The 21178-nt window shown below is 32.2% G+C and overlaps 1 protein-coding gene across 1 annotated transcript in view; it reads right to left on the reverse strand.

Annotated features, from left to right (window-relative positions):
* The window catches only part of LOC124363491 (farnesol dehydrogenase-like), a 52601-nt gene that overhangs the window by 12858 nt on the left and 18565 nt on the right, over window positions 1–21178 (reverse strand). Inside the window, exons 6-8 of the mRNA XM_046818739.1 lie at window positions 14382–14458; window positions 6084–6199; window positions 3161–3290 (exon numbers count right to left, since the gene is read on the reverse strand). Of these exons, the coding sequence (XP_046674695.1) occupies window positions 3161–3290; window positions 6084–6199; window positions 14382–14458 (323 nt within the window). The remainder of the gene's footprint in view (window positions 1–3160; window positions 3291–6083; window positions 6200–14381; window positions 14459–21178) is intronic.

Genomic DNA, 21178 nt, shown 5'->3' on the forward strand with positions numbered 1-21178 from the left:
CTTATAAGTGCCATTCTTCCAAAAACCAACAAATCCAACAATACATTACAATAATCTTATTGAACTATAAGTGGATTTTTTTAATGCTAGTGTGTTTTTTCAACATGACAACAAAACTAGTTTATGTGCTACCCTGCTAGCAGTAGTTGGCTGTCCTAATTACTTTATTTATTTTGATACCACCTGCAATAAATTGTGTAATTTAGTATTCAAATGATTTGCTAGATTTTAGGGTGTAACAAAATTTACATTAAAAGATTTATTTAAAAACAAAATATTATTCCTGTTTGAACTGCTTTTAATGACCACTGAATTTATAAATAAAAAATATAACAAGTCTGTTTATTTAATATTGTCTGAGCAGCTAAATTCACGGAAGTTGATTTGACTATGCATCCAAAACTTATATTCTGGCAAGAGCAAATTAATAATGTAATGGAAGTGTAGCTAGGAAAAGATCAGGTGCAAATAGCAATGATTAAAATTCAATTCGTCCTTTAACAGTATTGATTTTCCCATAAGAAACTCTATTTTGAATATAAATTATTATAAACCATTAGTATTAACAGACAATCATATGTTTAACAATTCATTAGGGTTGATACACTAATATCTAAGTTTCTAAAGTGAAAAGTTAATAGATATGAGACAAGTTATTTAATCATATTTTTAACAATTCATTAGGATTGATACACTAAAATCTCTAAAGTGAAAAATTTATAGATTTGAGACAAGTTTCTATTTATAACCAAGTTTTAAATTTTATGAGTTGCTTTTTATGCGTTGGGAGTGTTTTTAACTTTTGAAATATTGGATTTGTGCTATATAATCTCAGTGAGCCATCCGGTAGTGCTAACATTCACGCTACACGAGATTAAGTTGATGGTTACTGCAAATGATAACATTCATAACTGATGAGTTTCTCAATTTTATATAGTAATAAACTAAAAAAAGCAGCATTATTAACCTATCCTTGATCTAGATACAAGAGTGGTTGACAATAATTAATTATTAAAGTAGTTTTGACATTACTTACAGATTTTTTAAATCATAATACGGGTCAAAACATGTAAAATAACTACAAGGACTCTTTTTGGATTCTATAAAACTCATCTGTTAAAGTAATTGTTTGGCTTTGCCAGATTTTTAGAGCTTTTCAGCATGAAAAACAACGCAATTTTGTTCCTGTGTTTTTTTTTTTCTAAAAAGTAAATGTGCAAGTTTTATAAAATATAAAAGTATGACCGTTGCAGCCATTTTGATGTCAGGGTGTTTCCTCCGTTCAATGGCTATTCAGTCATGCTAGTGAGAGGTTACTGTCACTCCTTGTTGTTTTACAATAGCAGTTTAAAATGTGTGATGCAATTAAATATCTAGTGAGTTGTGAAGTGCGGTCAGTAACAAAGTTTTTGTTGGCTAAGCACAATAAACCAATTGACTTCTATCCCTAACTCTGCGAAGTTTATGGAAACGATATGATTACTGAAGATGGAGTGCATCAGTGATGCGTTAGTTTTAAAAATGGCCAAAGTAATATGCATGATGATGATGATGATGATGTATGAAGTAGACGGCCAAGCATTGTGACCGATGAAATTGTCTCTAAAGTTGATGAGAAGATTAAGAAGACTGCTGACTCACAATAAGAATTCTCACTTATTTTTCCTCAAATTTCAAGATTGTTACACGAAATTGTTGCACAGAAGTTAGGTTACCATACATTTTGTCCAAGATTGGTACTGAAAATCAACAACAGCACATCGGACTCAAGAAATCCTGGATGCTTTTAAGTGGGAGGTGTGTTCACATCCGCCTTACAGTCCGGACCTTGCACCCAACAACTACCATTTCACCACCTGTTTCCAGCAATGAAGACCTGGCTTGTGATGCAGTGGTTTGATGACAATGTGAAACTGAGGGTGAGAAATTTACATTAGTTGTAGTCTCATGAGACAGAATTTTATAGCACTGTAATTTAAAAACTAGGTCACCGCTATGATATGCCTAAAATTGTATCGTGACTATGTTGAAAAAAAGTATTTTAGTGTCACCTTCAAATGTATATAATACAATTTTTTCTTGTACTTTTGTTTTTTGTTTATATCAAAACGTAATATACTTTCTGAATAGCCCTTGTATACTATCAGTTACCCGTTGCTTTGCACCCAATTTCATAAAAAACAAACTACACTTAGATATTTTATCAACATGAGATAAAGCACTCCAATCCTGTCTTCAAAATGATTTGGCCATACGTCAAATACAACACAGATAAATTTTAGTATGAAAAAATACCCGATATCCAGACACCACAGTGGAAAGAAGTGCAAGTCTGCTAGGGAAGGATCTGATCTCAAGGGAAGGAGCATCTGTGGCAAACCTTAGTAAAATCCTAGTGCTACAGAAAAAGGCTATTACGGCACTCTTAACCCTTGGCCCTACAGACAGCTTTCCCTGCAGCTTTAAAATCCCTAAACCTTCTAACAGTCACAGCACTATACACCCACACAGCTGTCAGCACGAATTATTTAAATATCAATGATACCATTATATTTCTTTAAGTGACATCATAGCAGATGGCAATCTAACCTTTTCAAATATAAATAATTTAATCATCGCAAATGTTTTTAAAATGAGAGTTTTTATAGGATAAGAAGAGCAGGTTTACCTTTACTAGATTGGAAGGATATCCTTCTTCTTCATAGAGTATCTGTAAAGAAAACACAAAAATGGGATATTTCATGCCCAATGGGCATTTTATTAACGTTTCAATTTGAAGTCTCCAGTGTTACCAAATTGTAGGGGCAAAGAAAGTGCAGATAGGTTACACTCTCACTGAGTCTATTTTACAATATGCTATATTAACACACAGTACTATCTGCACAGTCTGTACAGTATGTTACATGTCAATAAATCTAACTTTGGTGTTTCAAATTACTCGGTATATTGAATATATACCGTTCTCTATACGTTGAATATGTCAAGGGCGACTGTGTAAACTTTTTTAAATATACAAAAATGTTTGAATAATCATAACTCAATATTTAGATATCTAAATTTTTAGTTCTTAACATGTGGACTGTGGCAAACTCCATAGTGCTCGTGTTATGGTGTTCAACTACTAAAGATCACTCAATATATAGATGCAGTGAAGGCTTGCCTGTTAATGTTAATGATATGGCCATCATCCACATTACGTTCCTTCATTGAGTTGATTGCTTCTCGTGCACATGCTCCAACAGCAAAAACATTTAATTCAAACATCTTACGCCATTCTTCAATGTTGCCATCTAAAAGTTACAAAGATTACAGTCTTCAATATTGCCATGTAAAAAGTTACAGACACTATAACCAACAATACACAACAAAAGATTTAGATAAAAAGATTTTAATCTAAAAAACATACTTTTAAAAAGTAACCATTTAAAAGTTACAAAGATTACAGTTTTCAATGATAAATTACAGCAATCTCTTTCTGTTTTTAGTGAATTTTGCAATTCAACCCATCAAGATAAATCTACATGGCCCTTTTATGCCTGGTAAGTTATGAACTGCTATTCCATTATTTGTGAATTATTATTTTCCAGTAAATATAGTGCTTCAAATTTGTTTCCAACGCTTGTTTACATTACCCACTATTGCCTATGAAAATGTTCCAAATTTTATTTGTCAAGATGTTTGGAACTTTCAAATATTTCCAATCTTACAACAAACCTTAAAATTTAGCTCCTTTGGTTAAAACAACTATTGCCATTTGAAGCCTTCAACTTCAGCGGTTTTGATAACAGATTACATTAGATTCACAAGAACAATAAATTACATCATGAAAACTACGTTTTAAGTTCTTCTTTTAAGGGGTATCCTAAGGGCCGAGCACTTGAGTCTCTGTAGACAATAATATATTCTCAAATAATACATAGTTATTCAAAAGATTGCTGACTTGCAAACTGTTCAACTTATCTAAAAAGTTCTTCAGACTGGCAAGTCTGAATATCTCAGGAAAACGTTTATTTTCAGGTATAAAACACTCACAGTACTCAACAGGACAGCCTACTTCATTTGCCAAGAGTCTGTCTAAAAAACCGGTATGAAGCCTTTTAGATACAGAGCAGAAATATACAATGTTTTGTTCCCTGCTTTGAAGAGCCTTAATTACCATTAGTTTAAAATTAATGTCAAATAGATTTTTATATTATTTTGTTTTAGTTTTAGAATGACAATTATTTATCTGTATGGCATGAAAAGAGTTGTCTTATAAATCAGAGTCTGTAACTTTGATAAGCACTTGTTGTTTAAAGACATTATTTATTTATTTAACATTATACTCAATACCACGTAAATTATTTGAGTAACCGGCGGGAATCTGAGTCAGACAATTAAAAAGCTGATTTATTATTTCTAAAACTCAGTTCTAAACTTGACGCTAAGATTACGTAAAAATCTTCTATGTATATTATTATTACAGCTTTTACCATATAAATATAAAATAAACACTTACCAGTGGCATGGCTTGTTATGAGGACACCTGCATTATTCACCATAACATCCACACCACCTAAATTTTCTTTTATCCACTTAAATGCTTTCTTCAAATCCTCTTCTTTGGTGATATCAGTTTTTTATTGCATGCAAGGTACCAGATTTGCCTTGTAGCTTGTTCTTCATGTCCTAAAAGATTTTTTATTTTATTTTATTGTTCATTTGTTGTATTACTTAAAAAGTATTATTTTCACATTATACCATATAAAATTAACATAAAATCAAAAACTTGAGTCTGCAACTCACTAACACAAGGAAAGATATATAGTAAAAACACAATTACCATTAGACTAATTAGGTCTTTGCTCCACATAAGATCAATTCTTCTATTCCAACAAAATGAATTGGGCTTTCAAAATACCTGTACCTGTATTCATGCCAGTATTTAGTAATTCACCTCCCCCCACTCCTACTCACCTCTTCCTATCATACCCATATCAGTCCTGTGCAGTAACACATACAATAACTTATACTTCCCACATAACGGACAAATCAATGATTCATCATACATATAACATATATTTTTACTATGTGGTTTTCTATAAATTATAACTATATCTCTTCAATAATCCACTATTAGTTTTAAAGTTTGTGTAGTTTAACTTAAAAAGAAGTATTTAAAAACAATATGTCTGTTTATTTCCACATGATTATAGACAACAATACCAATAATTAATGAAAACAACTTGTTGGATTTTAAAAGTTTCTCCTTGAATTACAAAAATTACCTTTAGCTTACTTAAGTAGTGGATTTCCTCTAGGTATCCTATGGGCAAAATCGTCCCAATTACTTCATCAAAACTTAGACTATTTGTTTGCCTAATTCAATGCAAAACACTACCGCACAAACATATAAAATGTTACAAATATTATATATGATTCATTAATTTTTTAATTAATTTTTAAACCTCACATTGACGGTCCAAAGCCCACATATAAACTACAAGGGTTCATCTACATGACCATATATATATAAAAAGCTCGGTGGGGCACTGTGAGGTGACCAACTAAACTTCTCATTAAATGTTAGAAATATTTGCTGAGGTAAATGTAAAAGATTAACATAGTAAATGATACAATAGCATCCTAAATAGTATGCAATATTTATAATTTAGTGATTGAAATACACTTAAAGACATACCTAGAGAATAAAACATATGGTATGAAAATTATTATACTAGACACCGGATAGCTTTACACTTCTAAAATACTTACTACCGAATGGTCCTATTTATTCAGGTGTATTTTATATTGATTTCAAGAGTCCTTGAACGAAAGCAGACAGAATTTTTAACTTCTAGGATCGGAATGGTATTTCAGGACTTTCACAACTTCACAATGGTATCTCAAGGATTGTTAGAGTTTAAAACACTTCAGCCGTACTTCATTTTTTGTTTTTGCCAGCAATTATCACAGAATACCATTTGTTCCAACAAAATTATTTACAAAGGAAATTCTATTTTATCTACAGCTTAGGTGAAACGTTTCTGAAAAGTTAGATAAACTTGGCCAAAACCACTTCTTCTAAATACTTACAAGCAAACGGTCTTCCCTCCTGGCCAGACCCACCACTACCATGCCACTCTCCACCAAGTCCTCCAGTATGGCAGCTCCTATGCCAGCACTGGCTCCAGTCACAACAGCAACTCGTCCCTGCCACCTTTCCATATTTGTATTGTCAGGGACCAGAGACAAATTAATTTAAACCTGAAAATAAAAAGAGTTAAGTAATTTTTTGTATTAAATACTACCTAAAAAAAATCACTCACAGAATATTTAAATTCAAAAACAAACATCTTTATTGATTTATTTATTTATACTGGCACATGTCATATTAAAAATAAAGTAAAGGTCTTATTTTACCAGGCGAAGTTAGGGCTAAGAAGCTCTCTCTAACACTTAACCTGAGGACCAACGGCTTAAAGGTGACTTCCGAACCACCACCAATGGCCGGGCAAGCGGACTGCTTGCAAGGACAGGATCCCTCAGCGATCACCCATCCAAGCAGCAGCCAAGGCCAACGTTGCTCCCAACAAAATAATTTAAATATATTTCAGAGCAATAACTAATAAAAGCATGTCAATTTTCTTTTTGAATAAAAAAATTGCTGATATTGACCAGAGAACATTAAAAAAAAGATACAAACAAGGTACAAAAAATCAACACTATAACGATTTTAACATTCAATAGGATAAGAATTAAATTTGAACTTTCATTGTAGTAGCCAATATATTTTAACAACTACATGAATGTTTCATTACTTTAACATACAAGGTGTTGCACCCATGGCAATTTGCTGCAATTTTCAAATTTTTGTAGTATCATTATAATTAACAATATCACCAGCTTGGGAACTCGTCATCTCTTCTCAAATATTTCTTTACAAGATATTAACATCTTTTAGTTGTTTTCACTTTGTTTTAAAAATTTATGAAAATTTTGCTGTCCCATACATCCAAATGAGCAATATTCTCTGATGTAAACATTTAATATTTATAAATACTATCAGTCACTTAGAATCAATTCAAGTTAATTTTCTATGTCACTCTTTTACTATAAGGCAAATTTTATTTAGAAGAACCAAAATCCTTTTTATTTATAAGGTTAGAAATTGTCTAACGCATGACCATCCACATAGTGTAAATTTTACACAAATTTAGAGTACTTATAATATTGTTTTTATTAAAATAGTTTTATTTACACATAATTTAAAGTAGTATATTCTGAGACACAGTGAACCTAACCAGTGAGAAGATTTGCTATTGAAAGAACATAAAAGAAGTATGTAAATGTGAGGAAATTGCCTTCATACGACTTGTCGAGTCCAGGAAGGAGGCATGACCTCTAATTTGTTAAAGACAGGTGAAAGATCTGTGTACTGTTGTTAATATCAATATTTATATGTACAGATAACCAATATATGTATGATATTTATTTTTATATATTATCAGTGTCTATGAGATAGCACTCTGCAAATATTATTACACTAATGATGATCTAAGATCGAAAACTAGAATATATTTGTTTTGCACTGTAAATCATATTTGTAATAAAAACCGATGAAAAACTATCATTTTTTATGTCAAGTAATGTTATGTAGGAACCAGAACACTTATTTTGAAGGGGGAGTTATTATTCTGAGCTCTAAAATTTGCAAGTAAAACCTTTAGTAATGAATGAAGTAAGTCAGCTGTGTAAGGAGGTGTTTGAGTTAGGAACTCCTCTGTTTATCGTATATAATGTAACATTTATTATAATAGGATTATACCGAGCTCCTATATTTGATGTAAATCTTTGTTTGGATAGACTTAGCATTTTAATTAGACGTGCATGTGAAAGAGTATCCAAGGTAGTTTTAGCATGAGATGTAAACATTAATATTCTAAAAGATAGTAACGAACATTTAAAATTTAAAAATGTTTAAAAAGCTACAACTACACTTTATTTAGTTGACTTCCCAACAGGAGTTATGGTTCTACTTCTGCTTTGGATACCAGCACCAAACCAGAATATATATATATACTGGTATATACTGGTTATATTCTGGTTATACTGGTTCTACATTTTTTTTTGAATAGCACTTCTCTATTTACCAATTCACAAGAGAACAAACAAAGTAAGTGGTGTCATTACCATGTTATCAGATCATGATGGGAAGTTATTGGAGCTATTAAATGTAAACCTTTTCATCTCAGGCAGATAATTTTATTCTTGAAACACGCAGGAACTTCTCTAAGAAAAATGTAGACCTTTTTCAAAAGCTGTTATCAGAGAAAAACTTAGTAGGAAGCATATAATGCTGATTGTGGAGACAAATATAATGTTTTAACAGAATATTCAAATATTGCTTTGACTGGTCTTTTTCTTATAAAAGCTTCAAAGTAGACAATAAATATAAACATTGGGTAAATGAGCAACTAAAATCTGAAAAACAACAGCTAATACATTTACAAGAGCAACAAATAACTGGGTATTATTAAAATACATCAGAGAAAAGAATAAACTATACAAGGAAAATCTATTAAAAACTAAAAGGAATGTTTTTATGAAAAAATTTAAAAATATAGTGACATTGCTACTACCTGGAAAATAACAAAATTAGAAACCGGAAATAAGACAACTAAAGCTCTTCAATAATTTATCAAGCACCAATGTTAGCTATTCTGTGTTGGAGAATAACTGTAGTTATAATACAACTTTTCATTTGGTTCCAACCACCTAAAGGAAGTTCAAGAGGTGATTGAATCCTTTGATAACAATACTCATAGTTTTCATGAAATACCTGTTACTATAATAATTAAACATGACAAAACACAATTCTGCCCAATACTGGTTCATTTAATTAACTCCTCTTTCGTGAATGGTAAATTTCCAGAAATACTTAAAATTTCAAAATCCCAATACATAAAAAAAAATGATCCTAAAGTGGAAAATAATTATTGACCAGTTTCTTTGATTCCAGTAATTGTAAAAGAAAATTGTTTACAACAGACTATAATCATATTTAGTAACTAATAATATATTAAACTCTGATTTAAATGAAAAGTAAATCGACTATCACTGCCTCAGTAAACTTTATTGAATCTTTCTTTAACTTAGTTGACAATAATGAAACAGTCATAGAAATATTCATGGACTTATCAAAGATATTTGACAATGTAAATCATCAGATATTCTATCAATATTAAGTCAGTTGGTGATCAAAAGAAATTCATTGAATTGGTTGATTTCATATTGTCATACCGACAACAATATAACAAACTAGCGGACCCGGCGCGCTTCGCTGCGCATTTCAATAAGTTTCCCGCGGCTTCGCACGCAATTTCCCGTTGAAAACAGTACACTATATTCACTTATTCATTTTCTATCACATTCTAAACATTGCTGAGATAATTGATAGTCGTTCCTTCGTGAGCTTCTTGGGCGCATTATGAAGGTATGTACCACATTCCTGATACTTCTGTCAAAAAAAAACAACTAAGGTTGATTTTATAACATTCTTTATATTTGTAGCCAACGTAAGATAGTAATTATGATATCTGCATTGCTCTTCTGATCAAGCATGAGCATGGTTTATATTAAATAAATATTGCAGTTAAAGGTGAATTTTTACGTCAAATTTGAATTGTATTATCTGGATAGTAAAGTCTATGTTTAACAGTGATTGCAGAAACAGTTTAAACAAAATTTGTCGTTTCTCTTAAGCTTACTCTATGCTTTAAAACTATAAGTGTAGTAATTAAATTATATATAAATATATTTTTTGTCGCATTATATATGTTTACAAAGAACAGCTGATTAAAAATTTGAAAAGACTCTTTCACTTAATAACATATGTTTGCTGCAATGCATTTCTTACGGGTATTTCTGTAACCAGTGGGGCGGAATCCTGAATCGGGAAAGGGATAAAAAGTATCCTATAACCTTCTACAGATCAAGACGAACAAATTTTAAAAAAAATTAGGCGAATCCGTCCAGCCGTTTGTGAGTGATGCTTTTACACACGAACAGTTTCATTTTTATATAATAGACTAGCTGTTTCCCGCGGCTTCGCACGCGTCTCTTAAGCTTTGCCCGTATATTTCTTTGCCTTCAAATAGTGTTTGGATATTTTAATATACGTAACTACTGTGTTGTAATTGCAGTTTATAATGTGCAGGCGCTTTGATAACTTTTATATCTTGCAGTACAGCCTGGTGGTTAGTTACATGAATGGGCATTGCGTATAAACCTTCTACATAGAAAAATACAAATTTTCATAGTGATCGGTCCAATAGTTTCTGAGTCTATAAAGGACAAACACACAAACATTCATTTTTATATATTATGATTGCAGAAACAGTTTAAACAAAATTTGTCGTTTCTCTTAAGCTTACTCTATGCTTTAAAACTATAAGTGTAAAGAAATTTATATATAAATATATTTTTTGTCGCATTATATATGTTTACAAAGAACAGCTGATTAAAAATTTGAAAAGACTCTTTCACTTAATAACATATGTTTGCTGCAATGCATTTCTTACGGGTATTTCTGTAACCAGTGGGGCGGAATCCTGAATCGGGAAAGGGATAAAAAGTATCCTATAACCTTCTACAGATCAAGACGAACAAATTTTAAAAAAAATTAGGCGAATCCGTCCAGCCGTTTGTGAGTGATGCTGTTACACACGAACAGTTTCATTTTTATATATATAGATTTAAATCCCATTATAAAATCTTAATATATTGAAAACAATGTGGCATTCCAATGTGGAGAAAGAGGTGTATGCTATTGTATGGTGGAAGCTTTAAGTAAATGGACACAGCTTTTGACAGGACGATTCTTTACAGTTGTAACCAATCTACAATCTAATAGCTTCATGTTTGATACTAATCACAATGGAAAAATAAAAAAAGATACAATAATGAGGTGGAGATTATAACTATCATGTTTCAAATGTGATATCATCTACTGTCCTGGTAAGGACAATAAGCAGGTGGTGCACTAATAAATATTTTTGGTTTCACTTTGCTTTTCTATGTGCAAAATAAGACATCTGCAACAGTAACATAATTTGTCTAACCCAACTCTTCACTCTGTTCGGCACACCAAGCTATGTACATTCTGACTTCCATGTTTCAAGAGAAGAGATCATCAGTTCTAACATCTCACAGACCCTAACAACTCTTAATGTAATGGTCAAGTAGAATGACACAATGGGATAATAAGGACAGCAATAAATCTGACCTGAAATGTACTTAAAATGTCTCAATGGGAATCTGTATTACCAGATGTGTTACTTTCTATTTATTCTCTTATGTGCATCTCCACAAATTAATATATTTGCCATAGCTACTTATTATTATTGTATTATACTGTTCATTGTGAAAAAAATTATGCCGAGTACAGTTAGGTTTGCAGTAAAAAAACTATTTTTTAGAGATTTTGGAAAAAAAGCTTGCAACACTAGGAAAACCGGCTTGGCGTTTAAGGAAAATATTAAGGGCAGTCGAAGGGTTAATCTGCTTAGATGTAGCTGAATTGTAAGATGACCAAAGCCTACATTTCAGTTGTTTAGACACTGCTTTATTAAAATCCACATGCCCATAGATTTATAACAATTATTCACACTGCAAAGAAAAATCAGATAAATGTAAATGATTTAATGTTTTATTAAACATGTTCTGTGATCATTCACTTACGATATGCGCTGCCGCATGTAAGTTTACGAAGCCATGGGTAACTGTTAGTAATGGTATTTGGGCGTGCCATTGCGAGTTGATGATAGTCTACTGATTAAAGCACCAAGGAAGACATGAATTGAAAACAAAAGATAGCTTTGAATCAAGACATTCATGTCAGAATTCAGATGACTGACAAGACTCATAACCTAACCTCAGTCTCCCACTATGCCATTGATCGTTATCTGGAATTAAATAATTGTTGGATACAAAATTACTTCTGAATTTCTACTGTACCGGTACCAAATGATAAATTCACTACTAGCCCTTCTGATTAACTTTAATTTGAAAATAGTTCTAAATCATTCTGCAGACAATAATTTTCCATTCAAACGATTACAAATTGGTGCAACATTTTAAAAGTGGATCATGTAGCCTAAGTACTTTTTTCGATGAGGAAAAAAGTGGAGCGGTTAAAGTTGCAACTCTTTCTCTCGAATCAAGAAGTATCATTCCATTTCAAATCAATCTATGAAAAAATAATTTTTGACTTTGACCTCTCAGATTTTGGTTTTTTTTTTTTTTGTATGGAAGTTGTACTTTCCAAGACTAATTGAAATGCACAATTTTACTTTTTATTTTGGTTTTTGATTAACAGGCTTTTAAAAACGCACTAAAAGCCAGTTTTGGTCATATTAATATGTTCTTAACAACGTAGCTAAAAAAGTATTAAAGCTAAAGAATTCAAATTTGGCATTCTTTACCATTTGAAATGCTTCTTAATTTTATATATCACATTACAATATTTTGTACATTTCAATTTTTATAATCCACCCAAAAACTAAAAATATCTTACATCAATTCAGCAACATTTTCGTTCGAACTTCTTCCAGTACAGACTGTCCACTTTTCAGAATCTAGCCTGTCTATGTAATTGAATTCACACATTTCTAGAATTATTGAAAAGGTAAATGTTGAAAAGATGTGGTCCTGCAGTGCTAATTCCAAACATAAACTAGTTATATTGTCAACATAAAAATTACTTACTAAACTTTGATTAAAAAAAAATGAATCTGAAAATTATTAAAAATTTAACAAAAATATTTTCCATGTGTAAGTTAGGAAGTATTTACCAAATTACAAGTAAAACATTGACTGGCAAAGGGAGATAATTTCACACATAACTGTTGCATTGATTTTAAAAAAGATTGAATGGGACGTATTTTTGATTTTTCAAAAACCGTTTTGGGGTGGATTACAAAAAATTTGAATTATCCAAAAATGGAGATGGATGGTTTTCTTGTTTTACCAGAAGTACGGGGCCACTTAAGCTCGTACTAATGGCCAGGGGCATTTCTGATCGATACTTTTCCAACCTCAGATCACGTCCTAGACCGTCCAATATGACTTATATAGCCTAATAACAAATAGTACATAGGGACATAGTGGCCTACTTCTCGTGATTCTCTTCCTTTTGGGAGGTAGAAAACAAGAAACCGATAGCCATAATGACATGTAATTTGCACAGTAAGTTAAAGCAAGTCTATTCTTTTTTGTAATGTAGTTTTTTGGTCCCCAGTAAGAAAAATCCTTCCGAAAATAGCGGCCTTCAAATAGTACTAAATTACAAATAAAAATATAAAATAAGAAACTGTGCCCTGTCTTTATCTTTGAATAAAACATAAACTTAATTTACGTAGATCTTTTGAAGAAACTTCATAAAGTCATAACTTTAGTTCAGTAAAACAGTCCTAATAGTACAAAAATAAAATAGCATCTAGGATTGGTTAGTGATTTGGAAAATTACATAATACGGACCTTAAACATAATATTATAAAAAGCACATGTCAAGCTACAAAAGCACTAGCACCTAATAAAGGCAGATTTAGTACTGATTTTCGAGAGTGGCCACTTTGCTTACCATTGTCCTTATACGAGTAGTAACATAAAACTTTGCATTTCGATACAACAAAACATAAAATGTTTAGAAGTAGAAACTCATACTCGATTTTAACTTATTAAGATAAGTTAATTTTATGGTTATAATTCATGAATAATTCTTTCATAGAAACGTCTTTTTTAAAAGTCTACCTGAGGGCTAAGCCCCTATCACACCTGGATCAGCCACTGAGACCTAATGATTGGTAACTGCCATACCAGGGATTATCAACATTATCATTACGTCCATAAAGGTTATTGTAGTCCTACTAAAGAACTAAAAATCTACAATTTTGTTAAAAATTAATATTACTTTGTGAGTGAAACACTATCAAATTAGGGTTACCTAAAGAAAACATTAACAAAACTATGCTTTCCTTGCTCAGTTAGAAAGTTGGATTAATTTAATTCATGTTGTATTTATTATAACAATTGTTTTACCAACAACAACAATTTCATTAACATACATAACAACAGTGAGTCCTGCATCACCACTATCATATAAAATCTTCATATCTAAATACATTACACCTACCTATTGTTTAATATCACTTATTATATATAACATATTACCAATATGTAACACCTATAACAAAATGTTGAGTTATTCACGTACAAAATCAGTTGCACTGTTCCAAATCACTGTATTGTAGGTAACAAATTAAGAATATGCTACACTATACTGTCCTTTATCCTTATCAATCAAGGTTAAGCTGGGCTACTGATTACCGAGTGAAGCTAACCTCATGTCGTCTGCATCTGGCCCTTCTGGCCAACTAGCTATAAGCCTGACGTAATGAACGAGCTCCTTGTGGGCCACCTGGATGGAGTGATCATACACCTCGTAGAGAAAGAGTGGGGATGGAGGGGCCCCTCCTGCCAGCTACAGATAGCCCGTGTATTGGAATAGCGGAATGAGCAGTCCCATGCGTTCTCGCTCCTAACTCTTCTGGATTTAATTTAGTTCAGTACCTAGCAAACCTATTAAAATGTATCACTCTATTTTCAACTTATACTCTGAGTTAAACACCTTTCAGTAATTTGGTACAGCATACATATATTTCAATTACTCTTTCAAGCTGAATGTTATAGGATGCAGCACAATTAAATTGATTTCATTAAACCTTGATTTTACAACGTAATTAATGACAGGCAATTAATTTTGTCTACATACAAATAAACCAATGCAATGGAGTACCGGAAGACCCAACAGGACTTAAGGAAGTCTAATGTAACAAAAGTAATCTCGTTACATACAGTGGCGTAGGTAGAACAAATTCGAGGGTGGATTAAACATCCGGGAGGTTAAAAAGAGCCCTACTCGCAAAATTTAGAAATTTGTTTTTTACAAATGAATTCTTAAGCTAATTGTACTTTTTTAATTTGCTTATTCACTCAAATTTGATTGTAATCATTCATGCATGCAAACATTTAAACTTCTCAAAATATTCGAGACCCGTATTCTTAGCTTAGTGGTTAAATGATGATCTTCATGGACTAAATACAAAAACAACTATTCAATTGAGTTTTTAATTGAATCTTTTGTATTTTAAAATGTAAACCAATAAAATTGTTTTGTAACATTATATTTGGTACTAAGTCATGTAGTTGTGATCGATTTTGTCATTTTTCTATAATTATGTTTTTGTTGAACATTTGCTCACAAGTTTCTTTTTTAATCCACTTAGTTTCTAGTTCTTAACACACCTACTGTGATAACTATTTATTACAGCTTTTGTAGCGTAATTATTAATTTATTTACTACCAATTAAGGACTCTATGTTGTTTTTGTCCTATTGATTTTAATAACTTTCCAATAAAACAAAAATATATATTTAACGTCGTTTTAAGCCTATATGAAAATATGATTAAATTATGACACTTGATTCGTTGTGTGCCATCTCGCATTTTGTAAAGTGTCTTTGGAGTTATTATAGAAAGTTCAATATTAATATAATTAATTCGATAAACATTAATGTAGTATACGTTCTGTATAATTTCTATGTCTTGCAGATATGTTCGGATATAAAACGACTCGTTAATTCGTAATAGAAATCAGAACCGTTCCGAACTGAGGTCGCTATCTGCCGCATGTTCGGTGTTTGTCGGAACTGCTTGACTCTGAACAGCCGCATGTTCGGGATTTGTCTGTACAGATCGGCTCTGCCCCACTCTTCCTCTCCGAGGTGTATGATCACCCCATCCAGGTGGGCCACGAGGAGCTCGTGACTAAACGACTATTATGCTAGCTACCGGCACGACTAGTGGAAATGAATGTTATCTATTTCCTTGAACTAAACTGATCGTGGGGCTTCACTGCTGGCGTTGTCGATGACGTAACTAACTGTCCTTTCCTTGTTATAAACACAGGCAAGTCTGGGAATTTTCCGTACCTCCCAGTCAAGCTAGGGTTAAGGGCCTTTTCTCGGGAATATGTTTAATTAATAATTATATTAAATATTTCATGTTTGACAGTCTTTTGAGAACAAATTATTGTTATTTTACGATTTACAAAAACTTTTATAACTTAAGTCATTTTTGTAATAAATGGCAAGAAGAATACATTCAGTTCAGTGCAATGTACAGTGGACGGTGATCTGTATTACTAGACTTAAGCACCACAAAATACTTTTGAGATAATTAATTGCCCTCAAAGTTTTCGCTCTGTTGAAAATTGTCAAAACTGAATAAATAATTAACTATAAACAAAAATTATTCTTTTAACCAGTAGTTCCATTTTTAATGGAATGTAAACATGTTACAGAAATAAAACAGAAAAGATATTTAATCATTTGGTTTAGCGATTCTTTTTTAGGAAAAGTAATAGTTTAGATTACGCAACACAAGACCTAACACCTCTTGTTACATTATCAAGTCTACTAATCTAGTAATGCATAACTAAAAACTCAATTTATTTTTATTATCTTAAAAACAAGAAAGTTATTAAATACAAAAATTATTATAGCACTTTACCAGAAATTTTATCTACACTTGGGCAGACACACAATAAAGCACCAATTATAAAAGTAAAAGTGTTATAACCAAATATTTATTTTTTTTTAATGACTTTTTATAATAAAATATTAATAGAATTCAGCGCTCTTCTAGTTTTATAGTATCCACTAAGAAATACTATGAGAAATAATTAAAATTATACTCTCAACAACTTAATGGAAAAGACATTTCTTAGATACTTCCACAATAAATTTATTAAAAATAGCGCTTTCGCTGGTTAAGGCATCATCAGTTTTTACATGAAATGTCTTTTCCATTAAAACCCACCTACTTCCACCAAGGATACCAAGCAGAAAATGAAAATCTCAACAACTTTTCAGAAAATTAAAACATGTTCTTCTATTCAATTTCCTAGCTTTTTTAATTACTTTAAAATCATACTTTTTACAATAAAACATTGGTAGGCTACATTTTTATAATAGAACAGTATCCAGTAATGAACTTCACAAAAAATAATCTAATTTATTAACTTCTCTGTCCTCAAATCGTATAGGAAATATCCAAGAAATTAAAGAAGAGGGTTTCCTTTTCAGTTTCAAGGTATTTCATATCAAAATCCAAATTACCATTGAAACCCAATGTCATCCTCAGCTTCATTAGTGCTGAAGAAGCCTCTGTAAAATGAATGACCTGCAATCATTGGGTATTAGGCTGATCAGTGGCTTGATATCATTCAATTTAGGTATGGATATTGCTTTACCACACATTGCTTTAAGGTGTTGATTAATGTCATCAGTTTCGGATGATGAACATCGTTCAGTTTTCATGAAAAATCTTAAGGGCTTGTAACCTTTTCTCTTATGTCTACTTTATCTTTGTTTATAGCTTTCTTCCTGTTTGACAATGATCTTTGTTATGTGATCTGTTCCTTTAAACTGTTCTTTCTGCATCCTATAAACAGGGAGAGGATTCTTTTTCCTGCAGGTCTTCATAACATGTAGATAGTTTTGTAATCTGTTCATTCTCTGTTGGCACTTCAACGCACATTAAATATTGCTGAAATCAGTATCATTGAGCAAAAAACTATGAATCACAGAGTTATTTTTTCAAAAATTTGGATGGCTTTCAAAAATTGTTTTGGAATGCGATTTTGCCCACCACAGCTATCAGACCATAAAACAATTCTTTTGGCTGAGCGAAAATTTTCTTTAAAATGTCTAATTAAACATTTTCTAACATCTTGAGATCTTCGGTAAGCCTCTCCTTCCATCCAAACATAGCAATAACCATTATTATCTTTTCCACTATGGGTCCCATGATTGTATACACAAAGTTGCCTTTTATAATAAACTTTGTTAGCAATCTAGTGAGTAGTAATATTTTTTCAAGATCAACACAAAATACATCAAAGTCTTGATCTTTTTCAAAACTTTTCATGTCTGTTTTTCTTAAGCTCTGAAACTCATAGCAAATACAAACTCATAAGATACAGTAAGTATCTAAAGCTAAAAATATTTAATCAACAAAAGCAGTAGCAAGAGCAATATAACGAGTCCTTACAAGCAGCATAGTATCACATTTTCAGTTATGAAATATAAAGAATAAACAATCCCCCTATCCAAGAATGATAAATCCACTACTTGATTGCTAACTTATTAAGAATATTATTAATAAATTAAGTATTACATTAAGAAGCTTTAATATATAATATTAAAATAATACATTAAGAACAATGAGTACTTGTCCTAAAACCAAACTTGCATATTACAATGGCTAATAAGTTACAAGGTATACAGTAGGTACACAACACATGTTGGGGTATAGTCCATTAACAATAAACAATTAAAGTAACAATAATAATCAATGAATAATAGGAATTACAATGAAACAGCAGATAGAAAATAGTAGAGGGTATTATAACAATCAATCATAAATAATATTACTAACAATATGATAAACAAAATAAATTGTAAGAATAACATATAACAGTATAGATAAATAGTAAAAGATAACAGTGAACAATACTAATAGATAATACTTTAAATAAGTTAAAAGCTATAGATTCATCAATACTAGTCTCAAAAGACTTCAAGGGCTCATCTTCTGATGTGTTGGAAGCTATCACAATCAGAGGCAAGCTGGTTTCCCAGGTGGACAAATATCACTAATGGACTATTAACTCAAAGTTTGTGGAGTGATGCTTGCCACTTAGTAGATTGCGAAATTTAGTGTTGATGAGACTTTGAAGTCTAATTTAGACAGGAGATCTGAGGATTACGTGTAACTTCATAATCTTACAAAGCAAGATTACATCAGCCGTGTCATGGCAAGTAGGACATAACTGTCAGGGTTGCCAATATGAAGCTTACTGAATGACTTCTATTCAATTATTGGATATTACCATTATGCCTGTGGCTTTTGGCTTATTCAAGTCTTCACTTCACAATCACAATCTACCACACTACAATCTGTAATCAAGTTATTTCGATTTGACCAAGGACTTCGATATGGTCAATCGCAGTATTTTGCTAAAAAAAGCTCACCCCATTTGGAATTAGAGGTGTATCGTACTTCAATCGTATACAACAACTTCAACGAGATACTCAGCATTGCCCTAGACATCGCCTGTCCAAAGAGGAAAAGCAAAACCAGAGTTGGCAGTAAGCCATCACATTACTACGACTCAGAGTGTGCAGAGATGAAAGCCTCATATATACGAGCTCTTAATATTTATGAAACAACAGGAAACACTAGAGACAAAGAAGAAATGGTGAATAGAAAGAAATTTTATGACCAAAAGCTAAAATTGCTGCGTCAACAAGTTAACCTTCAATACATACAAAACTCTGACAACACAACAAAAGCACTATGGAGTGTTATAAATAGTGAGAGACTTAGCAATAAGACTAGTCAAACATGCCCTAAGCTTAACATTAACAATATAACTATAGATGACCCAGAGGAAGTAGCTGAAAACCTCAACACCTATTTCACCCAAATAGCAGATATCACAATAGAACAAAATAATTTACTACCAACTGACAGAATAGATGAGGACCAGAATCTCCTACACACTCCTCCGATACAATCATTTAAACTAACACCTACAACCTGGATAGAAGTACAAAAGGTAATTCAGAATCTTAAAAATAAATCATCCAGTGGTTTAGATGAATACTCTTCAAAAATTGTTAAATACTGTGCGCAAGAAATCTCCCATCCTCTCGCAGCCATAGTCAACAAGTCTTTTGCCCAAGGCCACTTCCCTACAAAGCTCAAAGTTTCTAAAGTCTATGCAAAGCACAAAAAAGGACTAAAATCAGAGCCCCAAAACTATAGGCCCATCTCACTGATATCGACTTTCTCAAAAGTTATAGAGAAACTTGTGCTGAACAGGCTGATGGTTTACCTTAAACACCATAATTTAATAGCAGATAACCAGCATGGATTTCAAAAGGGCAAATCTACAATTTCTGCAATCATAAGCCTGGTTGAATCAATTATTGACAGTATTGATGAAGAAAAGTATGTAACAGCTCTTTTCATTGACTACAGCAAGGCCTTCGACTGCCTGGGACACGATCTTATTTCCGAAAAGCTCAAAACTCTTGGTATAAGAGGTAAAGAGAACATGTGGTTCATAAGCTACTTATAAGGAAGATCTCAAGTTGTGGAGGTCCAGGATACCAAATCTGGCCTTACTAGCTCATATATATCAACTCAAAAACCACTAACAAGAGGAGTCCCTCAAGGATCCGTGCTCGGCCCCATACTTTTTATACTATTCACCAATGACTTCCCAGCTTTTATTGAAAACTATAGTACTGACTGTATAATGTATGCAGATGACACTACACTCCTTGTTAAAAATGACTCTACGGAAGAACTATCTACTAACTCACTAACAGCTTTACAAGGAGCTGTTAAGTATAGTGTATCAAATGACCTGGCATTAAATACTGAAAAGACAACACAAGTGCACTTTAGCAAGAAAAAAGGAATACCTGCAGATGTCCCAGATATAACTGTCCTCAACCAAGTCAAATTTCTGGGCTTAACACTTGACAGTGGACTTTCGTGGACTGAACATGTAAACACTATCTCCAACAAGATATGCACTGGAATTTACGTTATGAAACGTATAAAAACAGTTTGTACTCAAGCAGCAGCTAAGGCTGCGTACTATGCGCTTGTTGAGTCTCATATAAGATATGGCTTAATCATCTGGGGTACTTCTAATGGAAATCTGAATAAGATTCTGATACTGCAAAAAAGAGCAATTAGATCCCTTGCCAATCTTGAGCCTCAACAAAGCTGCAGAGAAGCATTCCAAACTCTGGGGATACTCACTGTACCAGCTCTTTATATTTATGAATCTATCATACATGTTTCCCGACTCAATCTGCAAACCCTTGGAGATGTCCACAACTACCCTACCCGCCACGCCTCTAGATATATACTGCCTCAGCATAGAACAGCACTTTTTGAGAAAAAAACCATCCTATGCAGGAAGAAAATTTAGAAATCTACTACCGGAGAACTTACAAAGTCTAACTGGAAATGCACTAAAGGAACCACTTAAAAA

This window comes from Homalodisca vitripennis, chromosome 5 (assembly GCF_021130785.1).
Source record: "Homalodisca vitripennis isolate AUS2020 chromosome 5, UT_GWSS_2.1, whole genome shotgun sequence".
Classification (NCBI taxonomy): Eukaryota; Metazoa; Arthropoda; class Insecta; order Hemiptera; family Cicadellidae; genus Homalodisca; species Homalodisca vitripennis.